Raw genomic sequence first — 13,872 nt, forward strand, 5'->3', positions numbered from 1 at the left:
ATGCTCGAACATTCGGTTCACCAGTCTTTGGTAAGTTGCTCCCGCATTTTTTAACCCGAAAGGCATCACCTTGTAGCAATAGATCCCGCGGTCCGTAATGAATGCAGTCTTCTCCTGGTCGTCCGGGTTCATTAGGATTTGGTTGTAGCCAGAGAATGCATCCATGAAGGACATCAGCTCGTGACCCGAAGTGGACTCAACTAACCGGTCGAAATGCGGAAGTGGAAAGCTGTCTTTGGGGCACGCCTTATTCAGGTCGGTGAAATCAACGCAGACTCGCGACTTTCTGTTCTTCTTTTTGACTACCACTGTATTTGCGAGCCACTCAGGGTACTTTACTTCGCGTATCTGTCCTGCCTTCAGCAAACGTTTAACCTCTTTGTTAACGATTTCAGCTCGCTCAGGACCCAACTTCCTTCGCTTCTGCTTTACAGGTCGGAATGTAGGGTCCACATTCAGCTCGTGGGAAATAACTTCTGGATTGATGCCGGGCATCTCGTCTACGGACCACGCGAAGGTGGCCATTCTTTCTTTCAGGAAGGTTATCAGGGCGGCACGGAGCTCGCTATCCAATCCCACTCCGATCTTGATTTCTTGATCCTGGAACTTGTCATTGATGAAAATGGACTCAGTGAGGTCACCTTTTAGCTGCTTCCGAACTGGATTTTTCGGGACCTCGAGCTGTGGTTGCTATTGGATCAGGAGCTTGTGGCTTGCGAGGTAGACCGTGAACTCCACCATTTTAACCACTCCTTGAGTGGACACTGGTAGTGTGATCGTGCCCAAAGACATCGACGTCTCGCTAGTGAACGAGACCAAGGGTGAGGGCGGTCCTGCGATGTGCTCTTTCCTGATACCCATTCTGGTGAGCGTCTCAAGGAAAATCAAGTCTACCGAACTCCCAGTATCAATTAGGATTCGGCAGAATTCGTGGTTCGCTACGTCAAGCGAGATGACGAGCGCGTCATCGTGCGGAGTGTCCAGCCCCTCAGTTTCCTTCTCGTAGAAAGAAATTTCAGGTAGATCGCTGGCTATCAACTTAGCTCGCTTCGGCTGGGGGCTAGTGAGCTTCCGCTGGTGGTCTTTGATCGCAGTGATGGAGTTCCGAAATAGACGCGATCCTCCCATTATCACGTCGATTCTTTTCTTGGGAGCTTCACTTCCATCGGACTGCTTTGGTTTCTTTGAAGGTGGAGCGTCCTCGTCCACTTCGGGAATCGCTTTTTGCTCCAATTCCTCAATTGTGACATTCGGCATTTCTCCCGCCACATATTTTTCTGCGAGGAGATGCATCAGCTTCTTATAGTCACGAGTAGAATGACTGTTGGTTTTATGGAGCTCGCAGTACGTGTCCTCATCTCGGACCCATTTGTTACTCGGGAGTACACCGCTCTTGGAGCGCGGTGAAAATGATGGTTTGGATGGTGAATTCTTTGGAGAATTCTTTTTGGGAGATTGGGTGACTGCGAAAGTGCTCGGCCCGGACTTCGGAGTCGTATGCGGAGTCTTTTTGGCAGGTGCTTCGAAGCGTGGTTTCCCTGCAGGCGGGGCGTTTTGTTTTTGCGCAGCGGCGAGTTTGTCTTCTTCTGCGACTATCCAGTTCGAAGCCCGGTGTAATGCGTCCTGAATAGTTGGGAAACGATTCACGGACAGCTCTTCGCGGAAGCGAGATTCGTGCCAGAGGCCGTTCTTAAGCGCGGCCAGGGCTGTGGAGTCCGAGAGTCCGGGAATTTTGACCTGGATCTCCTTGAACTTTGTTATGTAAGACCGAAGGGACTCTCCAGCCTTTTGGCTTAAGTTCCAAAGCTGAGCATCCGTCACCGCAGTTTCGATTAGGCTAGAATACTGCTTGACGAACGAGGTCGACAGCTCGGTAAAGTTTGTTATGGAGCCAGCTGCTAAAGATGCGAACCAAAGCAGTACCGGTCCACTAAACGTTTCTGCGAACAGCTTGCAGTACCCAGCGTCTGCTTCATGGGGCTCGAGGTCCACCCGGCTAGCTGTCAGCAAGAAAGTCTTGAGGTGATTGGTCGGATCTCCTTTTCCTTCGTAGCTCGAGAATTTAATTTTGCCAGTATCCTTGATGCGGACTCGGGCTATTTGGTCGAAAAAAGGAGTTCGCCTCGACTCCTCGATCACTCGGAATATATCCGGAGCTGAGGTGGTTGCACTATGCATCACAGACCGCATGTCCTGAATTTCGCTCTGCATGCGGAAGATCTCGGGATTGACAGTATACCCCGAAGCCGAAGTGTTTCCATCTACAGGGAGAGGAAGACGGACTGGGACCTCGGAAGGTCGAACGACGCCGGGCTGAACCGGTGTGTGACCATCGCCGGCCAGCGGTAGCGCCGTTTGCGTGTTGGTTTGAGGCGGGAACGAATCTCCCGGAGTGACGTTTGTTGCTGCTCCTTGCGAAGTGGAAGGTGGAGTCACACCGGAGAAATCCAAAGCACGTCGACGTGGGTTTTGGTCAGAGGATAGGAGATCGACCCGATCGGCGTACGCGCGGTGGGAGGCTGAGAGGTCTACTACGGACGTCGTGACTTCGTCCAAACGAGCGGAGATCTGGCCCTCCAGACTGTCGAAACGCTCAGTAAGGGCGGCGGAGGCGGCTTGCTGACGGTCGGACTTCTCGGACAAGTCCTGTAGGAGCTTCTGGATCACCTCCAAGGATACCTGATTGGGAGAGCTGGTTGCCATAGCGGTGGTTTTGCGGAATGAACTTGTGTAAGAAGTCGGAACTAGCGAGAGTCAGGCGATAACTCCCCTCCTTCTAGCGCCAAATGTGAGAACTGAGAATGAGCTTCTCCTTCCGAAGTGATTTAAATGTGGAGGAGCTTATCGCCGTAGAACAGTTCCGAACTAAATTGAAAGAGTTTGAGAATTTGAATTTGTATTGCTGTTTCTGGAAAAATTATTGGATCCCTTACAAGTGACACCCCCCTTACATATTTATACCGACCAATTAATTACTCAATTAATGTACAATTAATAGGGCACGATTTGCGCGGACTAATTAATCCTCTTGAATGCAGGAATCTTTGACTGGGCCCGAGCTGCGAGCTGACCAGCATGAAACGTCTCCACGCTATCTTTCTTTCTCCGGGCCTGATGGGCCGATGAATAACATGCTTTCGGCCCATTAAACAAGCCCGGTCTAGGCCCTCTTACCTATTACCCGAAATGGCAGATCGTGGATACAACACACACTTTTACTAATTTAATTGGATGCACTAATTAAAGTGGATGGATACGTTACGGAGTCGAGACGAAGGTGCCTTGGACCGACCTCCTCACCAGTATTAAGCCACGTGTCTTCTGCCAATTGTTTCCGAAGGATACTTTTTGGCATCTGACTGGTGCGTCTAGATGACGTGGCCTCTTATCTAGCCGTCACGTGGCCTTCCAAGTAAAGTCTACTAAGTTCTTGCTATTTTAAGCATTTTTGTCTGTTTAGTTTTGATATTATCTTCAAAAATATTTTGGAAAATAATATATAGAGAAAAATAAACGAATGGAGCTAGAGTATTTGGGGTGGTGCTAGGAACAAAAGATACATAAATTCGAAAGTAGAAGAGAGGTTACACTGGTGAAGTAAATTTCCGAAGCAAACGGTAATAATACTTTCGTCGAAAACGTACGTAACTATTGCAAGTTTGAAGGGGCTAGTTGCCCAAATAAAAAATTCAAGGGAAGATAATTCTAATGAATAGATGAAATGGGCGTTTTAGATTTTGTTTGAAAAAGAATGGGCTTTTAGATAGATTCTTTGAAAGGACTTGTGCATTGTCTGGTAAGCTAATTGCTTATCCAAGGATACATGATTATTTTGTGGGCTGATCTGATCCACACTAAACCTAGCTCACTTAATTTATCTTATATTTTAAAATTTATGGAGTCTCATTCATAAACATTTGTTATAACATATTTATTCAGGCATTTCTAATTCTAGGAAACTTTTATACTTTTTTGGATACAATTTTTTCATATATTAGGCCTCTTCTTGAATTTCTGGTATTTCGTCCACATAATTTTATGTAAATAGAGGAGAAAATTATAAATGTATACAGCTTATACATTTGAAACCCCATTTCAGTTAATTTAGTTTTGTATATTATTCTTTATTTAATTATAAGGTAAACAGAGATGGGCAGGTCTGATACAGGGCGTGTGTGAGACGTGGTCGGATTGAGGAAAACTGAGTTTTGAATCTTATCTAAAATCAGATTTGACCATCCCACTCACTGTATAAACCACTCCACATTATCTTTTTGTTTTTATTTCATTATTAATTTCACTACTCTTTTATTAAACCAAGAATGTGAAACGTGATTGGTGGTGAGTCACCATACAAACCCTAATAAATATCTGTTAATCGAAATTAAGTTATATATATGTATTTATGTATGTGTGGTTGATACGAATATGTGTCAACGGTTGTGACACTCATCTGATTATATTTATTGTGAAAACAAAATGGGCTTCGGAGAGTTCTCTTGAGTGATAATTGAAGTAGATATTTCATACTATTGGTTTGGATAAGGTAGTGTGTGTTAATTCAATGCAATGAGCGTCCGATAAAGAAAGAAAATAGCGATCAATAATGCAATGTGTTCATACTATCCAGGTATGGGTGCGATTGGGAGCGGTAGAAATTAGACACACCATATACTAATCATTCATATTCTCACCTGATTTAGTTTTAGTTGTGATAGTCTAGTAGACAAGTCCTACTTAGATATTAAGCTTACATTGAGTACAGTCTGTATAACCATGTTCATTTTTCTTATACATCATATATATACACCATTATAGATGTTATATCGACTTGGACCTAATTAAATTGACCACCCAACAAAGTCATAGTTTTGGATTAAATTCTGCCATTCATCACGTGAGAACATTATATATCCAAAATTTAACATAATCAAATATTGGAGTCTTTTGACAAAAAGATTATCTTCTCTAAAGGCGTTGAGTCATTGTTTTCGTATGCCACTTTCGGTAAGGAGGAAACTCAAGATCGTTACAAACATATGTTGCATTGCCCTCATCACAGAGATTAACTCTCCTTTTTTTTTTCTATACAACCCACTCATGCATACTATATGGTAACTAAAAATTAAATTTTGTTCGAAAAAATATATACTACTATTTTTTTTTTTTAAAAAGAAAAGAACTTATATCCTCAAATTCGGGTCACGTTTCTCTTTATAAAACCCGTGTGCTTATCCATTGAAAACCAAAACAAAACAAACGTCCCACGTGTCACCTTCATTGCCACACGTGTGAATCTTTAAACCCCACATAGCCGTTAGTGATAACGTCGTTACCGTGTCTTAAAACATACGGAAGTTTTTCGAAACACCGTTAATTTAGTTTGTTCTCTTTTTAACGTCCGTGACGGTTTCGTAACCTCGGGAACTAACCAAAAGAAGAGGCTTCTCTGAAGCAGAGAGTCGTTACGTTTCAAAACAACCAATCGTTAGCTGTATCTACAATTATTATTATGGTATTTAAATTAGCACTAATCCCCTCATTTAGCATTGACCACAAAATTTATAAATTGTAAGTCTACAAAAATTTCAGTCTCACCAGACTAGTCTAATTGCATTTATTAACCTACCATTTTTAGTGGTTATGTGGTCAACAAAAAGGGTTAACAAGCTTAGCTAAATGTGAAAATCATACTATATACCACTAAACTAGTTTACTAAATTGTAGTACTTAGTATATGAATCAATTAAAGCATTAGCATAATTACTTAGTATAAAAATTAAATCTAATTGGACCAAAGAGATGAAAAGCATCTTTTGTACATACAACAAGTAGTAAGCTTTTGAAGCTGATGATGCTTATGTGATTAATGTGAATATAATTACGTCTTTGTCCTTCTATTCTTCTCTTTTTCACTTTTCCTAATCTCTATTATAAAAACCAAACTCTTGTCAAATTCACATAAATTCTCAGTTCTCCTCCTCCACAATCCGACCCGACCCGACCCGAATCTGGCCGGTGGAAAAACAAAATATGGAGGTGCAAAGCAGAGACAACAATGGCGATGGCGGTCACTCTTCTTTCTCCAGTCTCCGCGTCTACCTCAACTCTCTTTCCGAGACGCCTTCTCGCTTATCCCGCCGTGCCGTTTCCGTCTCGACGTCATCCGAGGAGATGAGCCGCGTCCGTGCCGTCTCCGGCGAACAGATGCGCCGTACTCTCCGGTGGTATGATCTCATTGGACTCGGAATCGGAGGGATGGTCGGCGCCGGTGTTTTTGTAACCACCGGACGTGCCAGTCGAATCTACGCCGGTCCTTCGATCGTCGTCTCTTACGCCATCGCCGGACTCTGCGCTCTCCTCTCCGCTTTCTGTTACACTGAATTCGCCGTTCATCTCCCCGTCGCCGGCGGCGCCTTCAGCTACGTCCGTGTCACATTCGGTTAGTCTCTAACTCTCTCCCGCCAAAAATCACACAACTCTCCTCCTCCTCCGATCAATCTGTTACAATTTCTGAAAAAAAAAATTCAAATTTCAAATTCGTAACTGATTCTGTTACATTCCCCCACGTTTCAGGTGAGTTCCCAGCATTTTTCACCGGAGCGAATCTAATACTGGACTACGTATTCTCAAACGCCGCCGTTTCGAGGAGCTTCACGGCTTATTTAGGATCAGCTTTTGGGATCTCAACTTCAAAGTGGAGATTCTTCGTCACCGGTCTACCAAAAGGATTCAACGAGATCGATCCGGTGGCAGTTGTCGTAGTCATCGCAATCACCGTCATCATCTGTTGCGGTACGAGGGAGAGCTCGAAGGTGAACATGATCATGACTGCATTTCACATCGCATTCGTACTCTTCGTGATCGTGATGGGGTTTCTGAAAGGAGATTCCAAGAATTTATCCGTACCGGCGAATCCAGAGCATCCGTCGGGGTTTTTCCCGTTCGGTGCGGCGGGTGTTTTTAACGGAGCCGCCATGGTTTACTTGAGCTACATAGGATACGACGCCGTTTCAACCATGGCGGAAGAGGTGAAGAATCCGGTGAAAGACATCCCCGTCGGTGTCTCTGGCTCCGTGGCGATCGTCACAGTGCTCTACTGTCTCATGGCTGTGTCAATGTCAATGCTTCTCCCATACGATCTGGTCCGTACTTTTTAAATTGTTTTTTAATTTATTTAAATGAAGACGGCACGTAGTGTGAGTGTAAAGCTGAAAAACGGCGGGGGATGTGTGTGTGTGCAGATAGATCCGGAGGCGCCGTTTTCAGCGGCGTTCAAAGGATCGAACGGCTGGGAATGGGTGACGAAAGTGGTGGGGATAGGAGCAAGCTTTGGGATATTAACATCACTTTTGGTGGCAATGTTAGGTCAGGCTCGATACATGTGCGTCATCGGACGGTCCAGAGTGGTCCCCTTTTGCTTCTCTAAGATTCATCCCAAAACATCTACGCCAGTCAACGCCTCCATTTTTCTTGGTACGTTTCTTTTGTCTTTTTCATTCATTCACCAAATTAAAAAAAAAACATTTATTTTATTACTGTCCAAAGTCCAAACCCAATGATATGTGTAGTGTTGTAGTTAGAAAGAAAAGAAAAAAAAGAGGCAAGGCCAGTTAGGTTAAAAAGGGGACCCCAAATTATATTAGAACGTACCCGTTTCGATTTGTTTCCATGATCTTTTCTTTTTATTGATTTGAACTTTTAACGTCTTCTCAAGATCACACGAACCACGTGATTACATTATCTAATACGTGTCCATTTCTTCAGTTTATATTTTTTTTTAAGATCAAAAACTTTTTGACGCAACCCAAACCATTTAAAAAAAAAAAAGATCTTCTGGTATCGATTTCGATCGTGACAAGGGATTTAATTTGTACGTTGTATATCTAGTACGTAGGGACACGGTTTATTGTGAGTTTTTATTTATGGTGTTTTTAAGACAAGAGTCACAGAGAGAGCATCTGAGTCCCGATTGCTAGCTAAGATGTCGTCTTCACCACTGGTTTCTTTTATCCTCTCTGAAAAGTTTAGTTTTTTGGGGTTTTCTTTTTTTATTTTGGGGTTCAAAGATTCAATATTTTTCTGCGGTCTTGATTGTGATGGATTTTGTGGGTCTCTTTAGTTCTTTTTGTGTTCCCTTAGTGTTAATATTACATATTCCACTTTTTTTCTAAAAATGAAATCGCTTACGATAGTTGGATATTAGTCATCCATTGGACGACTAAATAATCAATCATTTTCAATATTGTGAAGATACAACTAGCCTATAATAATAGTCGGCTGATATTTTCACAACTCCAACTTTTGGGTAGTTCTCGGAAAATCTTGCTGAGCTATGCAACTCGTGTGACTAATTTAGTTAGGTACCACTACCAGTTTAGAATAATAACCATCTTGGTGAGACATTGAAGAAATAATGGAACTTTGATTATTTGCAGATTGGAACACAAGTAACGTGTAATTACATTTAACTAGAGTCATGTTTATATGCATACTCTTTGTAGCAAAATGGATCGTTGTCAAAGGGTCATCATCTTTCAACGTTATCCTTACTAATTTTAGCAACCACTAACTCACATTTGCTATATCCATCAATAGCATTAACGTTTTCTCACTTCTTTTGTCCTCTCCGTATCTACTTTGACAAAAAAACAAGACAAAGGAACAAATCCCTCCCTCCACCATTCATTTCAAATTTGGACTTTTCCCTCGGTCGTATCATCTACAGTTACAGAGAGAATATGACAAAATCTTATTAATGTTCATATTGTTTATTCTTTTCAGGCATTTTCACGGCGATTCTTGCGCTTTTCACAGACCTAAACGTCCTCCTAAACCTTGTATCTATTGGAACACTATTCGTCTTTTACATGGTCGCAAACGCTCTCATCTTCAGACGTTACGTACATCTCCAACCTACCAAGCCATGGACGACACTTTCCTTCCTAGCACTATTCTCCATAACCTCGCTCGTCTTCACTCTCACTTGGAAATTTGTGCCGGAAGGCAAGCCTAAAGCTTTCATGCTCGGCGCCATCGCAGTTGTGGCTATAGCCATGGTGTTGATATTTCATTGCATGGTCCCTCAGGCGTGGAAACCCGAGTTATGGGGAGTCCCGTTCATGCCGTGGACCCCGTGCGTGTCGATTTTTTTGAACATATTTTTGCTTGGTTCGTTGGACGCACCCTCTTACGCCCGTTTTGGTGTCTGCTCCTGTTTGATCGTGCTCGTGTATTTGTTATATGGTGTTCATGCGAGTTCTGATGCTGAAACAAATGGGTCTTTTGGGGTACGGGAAGATAGACAAGTCTTGAAAGAAATGACCGAAGTAGTGTGAAAAGTATCTAATTTATATATAATTTAAATTTTTTAGCCTATATAATGTAATTAAACTCTCTATTTTTTTTAGAGGAGGGGGTTTTGAATAATTAATGAGAGTTAATTAAATTAACTTTAGGGAAAAAAGCTTATGTAAACTCTCTTTATTTTCATAGAGGAGAGAATTTTAAGAAATGTAATTACCCCTTGTGCTTTTATAAAATTTTAGAAGAGAAAATGAGAGAGGATAACTTATTTTATTGTTGCAGTTTATTATATAACGTACACTTATAACACGATCCAAACAAAACAATATATATAGAAAAATAAAAATAGATAAGTTACAAGATTGTGACATATATAGATCAATCTTTGTCAAATCCTCCAAGGCAAGATCACGTATGAAAAATTTATGTGATAGATCATAAGATTAATAAATGGGAAATGTAGGTCTCTCATAAATACGAGATGGCGTACAATTGAAAGCGATGGGTCCCCATCTTTCCCCACGAGACACACATACGTGATTTTTATCCGAAACTTCATATCCAACAAGATCACACCTTTCCTTTTTTCATTTATTTATTTTATTTTTCACGATCACTTTGTTTCAAATTCCTTTTGAGGAGGTATATACATTCTTTTATTATTTCTTATTTATATATTATATATAACAATATTGGTCGTATGCTAGTATAGTAGTATTATACGAAGTTATCATTTTCTGAACCTTTCTGAAGTTATCAGGTTAGTGAAATACTAAGTACGTAGTAGTAAGTACTCATATAAACTGATCCGAAACTCAACTTTTACTTCAGTTCTCGGATCAGTTTATATGAGTACTTAATGCTACTCAATTAGATAAACATATATTCATACTAAAGTTTAGGCACTACACTAAAATTATCAGTAGTTTATTAAAGATGTCTTTATTTTTTATTTTTAGTTTTTATATAGATCATGAATGTGTAAGCTAGGATCGAATCTGTGATCTCAGTTCGTATAATCCAGTCCACTTATTCTTCTAATGAACACTCCCAATAATTATGTGAGCTATTTGGTTTAGGATAATATACATAATTACATTTATATATTATTTTTTGAAGTGGATGATATATATCTCGAATCTAAAAATAACTGTGTTTAAGTGGGAGACGACACTTGCTTGTATTCTCTCTCTTTTTGGTGACTATATTCTTAAAGGATGGGGTCCAAATTAAGAAAAGCCCATTATTTTCAAGATCATCACATTGTTGGAAACTTATTTTCATATATTTTATGTATTTATGGATTTGTTTTTTTTTTTTGACATTATTCTGCCAATAACAAGATGTGATTCTATTGGCAATACAAAGATTTGATGTCTTTCTAGAAACACCGCTTTACTATATATAAAGCAATGAGTTCCCTCTGCAAAAGGGTTCAAATCTAAGCGTGAGGTGTTCTCTTTTGAATTTTCATTGATCCTATAGATCACAAACCTTAATGCTACATTCTACATTGGATTAACTAATTACCAATATTTTTATTTATTTCATATTTTTTTTTTTGAGTTTTACAAAGACAACATGTATTTCGTTTTTCAACGGCTATGTAAGAAAGAACCTATCTAAAGTCTAAAACTAACAAAACAGTATCTTCGATTTGGTAATAATTATTAGTGTATGATTTGCGGTAATGTTTCTAAAATGTACTAGAGTAAAGTAATAGTAAATCTATAGCCTAATCCTTGATTAAATAATGTATGGGACCACGAAAATGTCAACCTCTTTTAAACCATTCAAAGCACAATCTAAGACAAGTTGTGGTAGCAAGATAGAGTGAGTCCACTAATCAGTATAGCTAGCTCGATAGGTCTAATCTAAATCTTTTCACTTTTTGTTGACATTTTTGTCACGAATTTTTTTTCCCCGACTTCTCATGAGCTTTGACATTCACTTAAAAGAAACACAATCTTTACATATAAAAGTAGTGCTCTCCAAAAAAGAAAAAATAAATCATAAGAGGAAAGATAGGAAGAAAGAAGGATAAGAGTTTGATTTTAGATTCTCACCAAACAGCAAAATTTTTGGCAACTTGCAATACATTCCACATTTTTAATAATCCAAACAAAAAAAAGTCATAAATAAAGTTAAAACATTCCATTCCATTCCATGATGTGATAATCTTGTCGTCAAGTTGGTCTTACTCATATTTCAACATTCTTAATCATACAATAGGGGAATCGCAAAATCTTATATATGTGCTTTCTTTCACCAATTGTTGTAGATTATTATATCTTAATCACAAATTACTTTCCAATTAATCTAAGGTAGATAAAGATAAATCTCACTAAGTTTTTAGACTACAATCATTCATTTACAGCATTATCTACTAGCTATAGCCTATAGTTAGGTAGTATCATTGTAACAAAGACTCATAAGTTTTGAAGAATAATTTGTATAACAAAAAAAAAGAAATGGGCTTGAGAAAAGCCCATCAATAACATTCAAAAGGTACTACAATTTAGGCATTTAGGCCCAAAAGTAAGTATGTTGTCTCTGTCTCTGTCGCTACCAAGGAAGAGGTTACTTGGTTTCACGGTGAACTTCTTGATCCGATGCAAGATCTTTCCCAGAATCAGAAGCCATACGACATCTGTATCCCGATACATCTCACTGTGCGCCACTTATGAGCAGGAGGAAGTATCACCTGAACGATATAACAATGAGTTTTCAAATCGTAACGTGGTTTACGAAATCTTGCAGCTTTGTGCTAGAAACAGATCTGTTATGGAAGCAAAAGCTTGCCACGGGAGGATTATACGTATTGAGTTGCAAGGAGATGTTACTGTGTCGAATGTTCTTATTAATGCTTACTCCAAGTGTGGCTTTGTGGATCTTGCTCGCCAAGTGTTCGATGGAATGCTTGAGAGAAGCTTGGTTTCTTGGAACACAATGATTGGTTTGTATACTCGGAACAGAATGGAGTCAGAAGCATTGGGTATTTTCTTGGAGATGAGAAACGAAGGGTTTAAGTTTAGCGAATTCACTATCTCTAGTGTTCTTTCTGCTTGTGGGGCAAATTGTGATGCCTTGGAATGCAAAAAACTGCATTGTTTGTCAGTGAAGACGTTTCTTGAATTAAATTTGTACGTTGGTACTGCATTGCTTGATCTTTATGCAAAATGCGGGATGATCAATGACGCAGTGCAGGTTTTTGAATCTATGCAGGACAAGAGTTCAGTGACATGGAGTTCTATGGTGGCAGGTTATGTTCAAAACAAGAATTATGAAGAAGCTCTCCTTCTTTATCGTCGAGTTCAGAGAATGAGTCTAGAGCAGACTCAGTTTACGTTATCTTCAGTAATTTGTGCTTGTTCAAATCTGGCAGCTTTAATAGAAGGGAGACAGATGCATGCTGTTATACATAAGTCTGGATTTGGTTTTAATGTCTTTGTAGCATCCGCTGCAGTTGATATGTATGCTAAATGCGGAAGCTTGAGAGAGTCTTATGTTATATTCTCGGAAGTGAAAGAGAAGAATATCGAGCTTTGGAATACAATCATCTCAGGGTTTGCAAAGCATGCTCGTCCTAAGGAAGTGATGATCTTGTTTGAGAAAATGCAGCAAGATGGAATGCACCCAAATGAGGTTACTTTTAGTTCCTTGTTATCTGTTTGTGGTCACACTGGTTTGGTCGAGGAAGGAAGGAGATTTTTCAAACTCATGAAAACCACGTACGGTCTATCGCCAAATGTGGTTCACTACTCTTGTATGGTTGATATTCTTGGTCGCGCTGGGCAACTGTCTGAAGCGTATGAGTTGATAAAGTCTATTCCTTTTGACCCTACTGCTTCCATTTGGGGTTCACTTCTTGCTTCTTGTAGAGTCTACAAAAACCTCGAGCTGGCTGAAGTAGCAGCCAAGAAACTATTCGAATTAGAACCAGAAAATGCTGGTAATCATGTCTTGCTATCTAATATATACGCGGCAAACAAGCAGTGGGAAGAAATAGCCAAATCAAGGAAGCTTCTCAGGGACAGCGACGTGAAAAAGGTAAGAGGAAAAAGTTGGATTGAAATTAAGGACAAGGTCCACGCTTTTAGCGTGGGAGAAAGCGGTCATCCGAGAATCCGTGAGATCAGTTCGACGTTAAACAATCTGGTGATTGAGTTGAGGAAGTTTGGATATAAACCAAGCATAGAACACGAGCTGCACGATGTGGAGATAGGGAAGAAAGAGGAGCTTTTGTTGCAGCATAGTGAGAAGCTGGCTTTGGTTTTTGGTTTAATGTGTTTGCCAGAAGGTTCTACTGTGAGGATCATGAAGAATCTGAGGATATGTGTGGATTGCCATGAATTCATGAAGGCTGCATCAATGGCTACACGAAGATTAATTATCGTTAGAGATGTTAATAGGTTTCACCATTTTAGTGATGGTCATTGTTCTTGTAGAGAATTTTGGTGACAAACTCTGTTTTTAGGACTCACTTAATAATAACAAATATCACCAAAATAAAAGAAGTTTTTTTTTTTTTTTTTTTTTTTTTTTGTCAAATAAATAAAAGAAGTT

General features: G+C 40.0%; 2 protein-coding genes and 1 pseudogene across 3 annotated transcripts; 2 read left to right on the top strand and 1 right to left on the bottom strand.

The window, feature by feature from the left end:
- Positions 1 to 690: 690 nt before the first annotated feature.
- LOC147918396 (uncharacterized) lies at positions 691 to 2,703 on the bottom strand. The gene has a single exon (XM_087505777.1). The coding sequence runs from the start codon at positions 2,701 to 2,703 to the stop codon at positions 691 to 693; it is 2,013 nt and encodes a 670-aa protein (XP_087361903.1).
- Positions 2,704 to 5,871: 3,168 nt separating this feature from the next.
- LOC104768670 (cationic amino acid transporter 6, chloroplastic-like) lies at positions 5,872 to 9,557 on the top strand. Its single transcript, XM_010492696.3, has 4 exons — positions 5,872 to 6,442; positions 6,577 to 7,145; positions 7,245 to 7,476; positions 8,785 to 9,557. Exons 1-4 carry the CDS (start codon positions 6,034 to 6,036, stop codon positions 9,336 to 9,338), a joined length of 1,764 nt encoding a protein of 587 aa, XP_010490998.1. The 5' UTR covers positions 5,872 to 6,033; the 3' UTR covers positions 9,339 to 9,557.
- Positions 9,558 to 11,846: 2,289 nt separating this feature from the next.
- LOC104772123 (pentatricopeptide repeat-containing protein At5g04780, mitochondrial pseudogene) lies at positions 11,847 to 13,820 on the top strand (annotated as a pseudogene). Its single transcript, XR_015592589.1, has one exon. The product of XR_015592589.1 is annotated as a pentatricopeptide repeat-containing protein At5g04780, mitochondrial pseudogene (transcript).
- The last annotated feature ends 52 nt before the right edge of the window (positions 13,821 to 13,872 follow it).

The sequence above is a fragment of the Camelina sativa genome, chromosome 20, assembly GCF_030686135.1.
Source record: "Camelina sativa cultivar CO46 ecotype springtype chromosome 20, ASM3068613v1".
Lineage (NCBI taxonomy): Eukaryota > Viridiplantae > Streptophyta > Magnoliopsida > Brassicales > Brassicaceae > Camelina > Camelina sativa.

Coding starts and splice junctions, on each gene's coding strand:
- LOC147918396 (XM_087505777.1), bottom strand. CDS start 2,703: ATGGCAACCAGCTCTCCCAATCAGGTATCCTTGGAGGTGATCCAGAAG.
- LOC104768670 (XM_010492696.3), top strand. CDS start 6,034: ATGGAGGTGCAAAGCAGAGACAACAATGGCGATGGCGGTCACTCTTCT. Junction 7,146..7,244: donor TGCTTCTCCCATACGATCTG/GTCCGTACTTTT, acceptor GTGTGTGTGCAG/ATAGATCCGGAGGCGCCGTT. Junction 7,477..8,784: donor CAACGCCTCCATTTTTCTTG/GTACGTTTCTTT, acceptor TATTCTTTTCAG/GCATTTTCACGGCGATTCTT.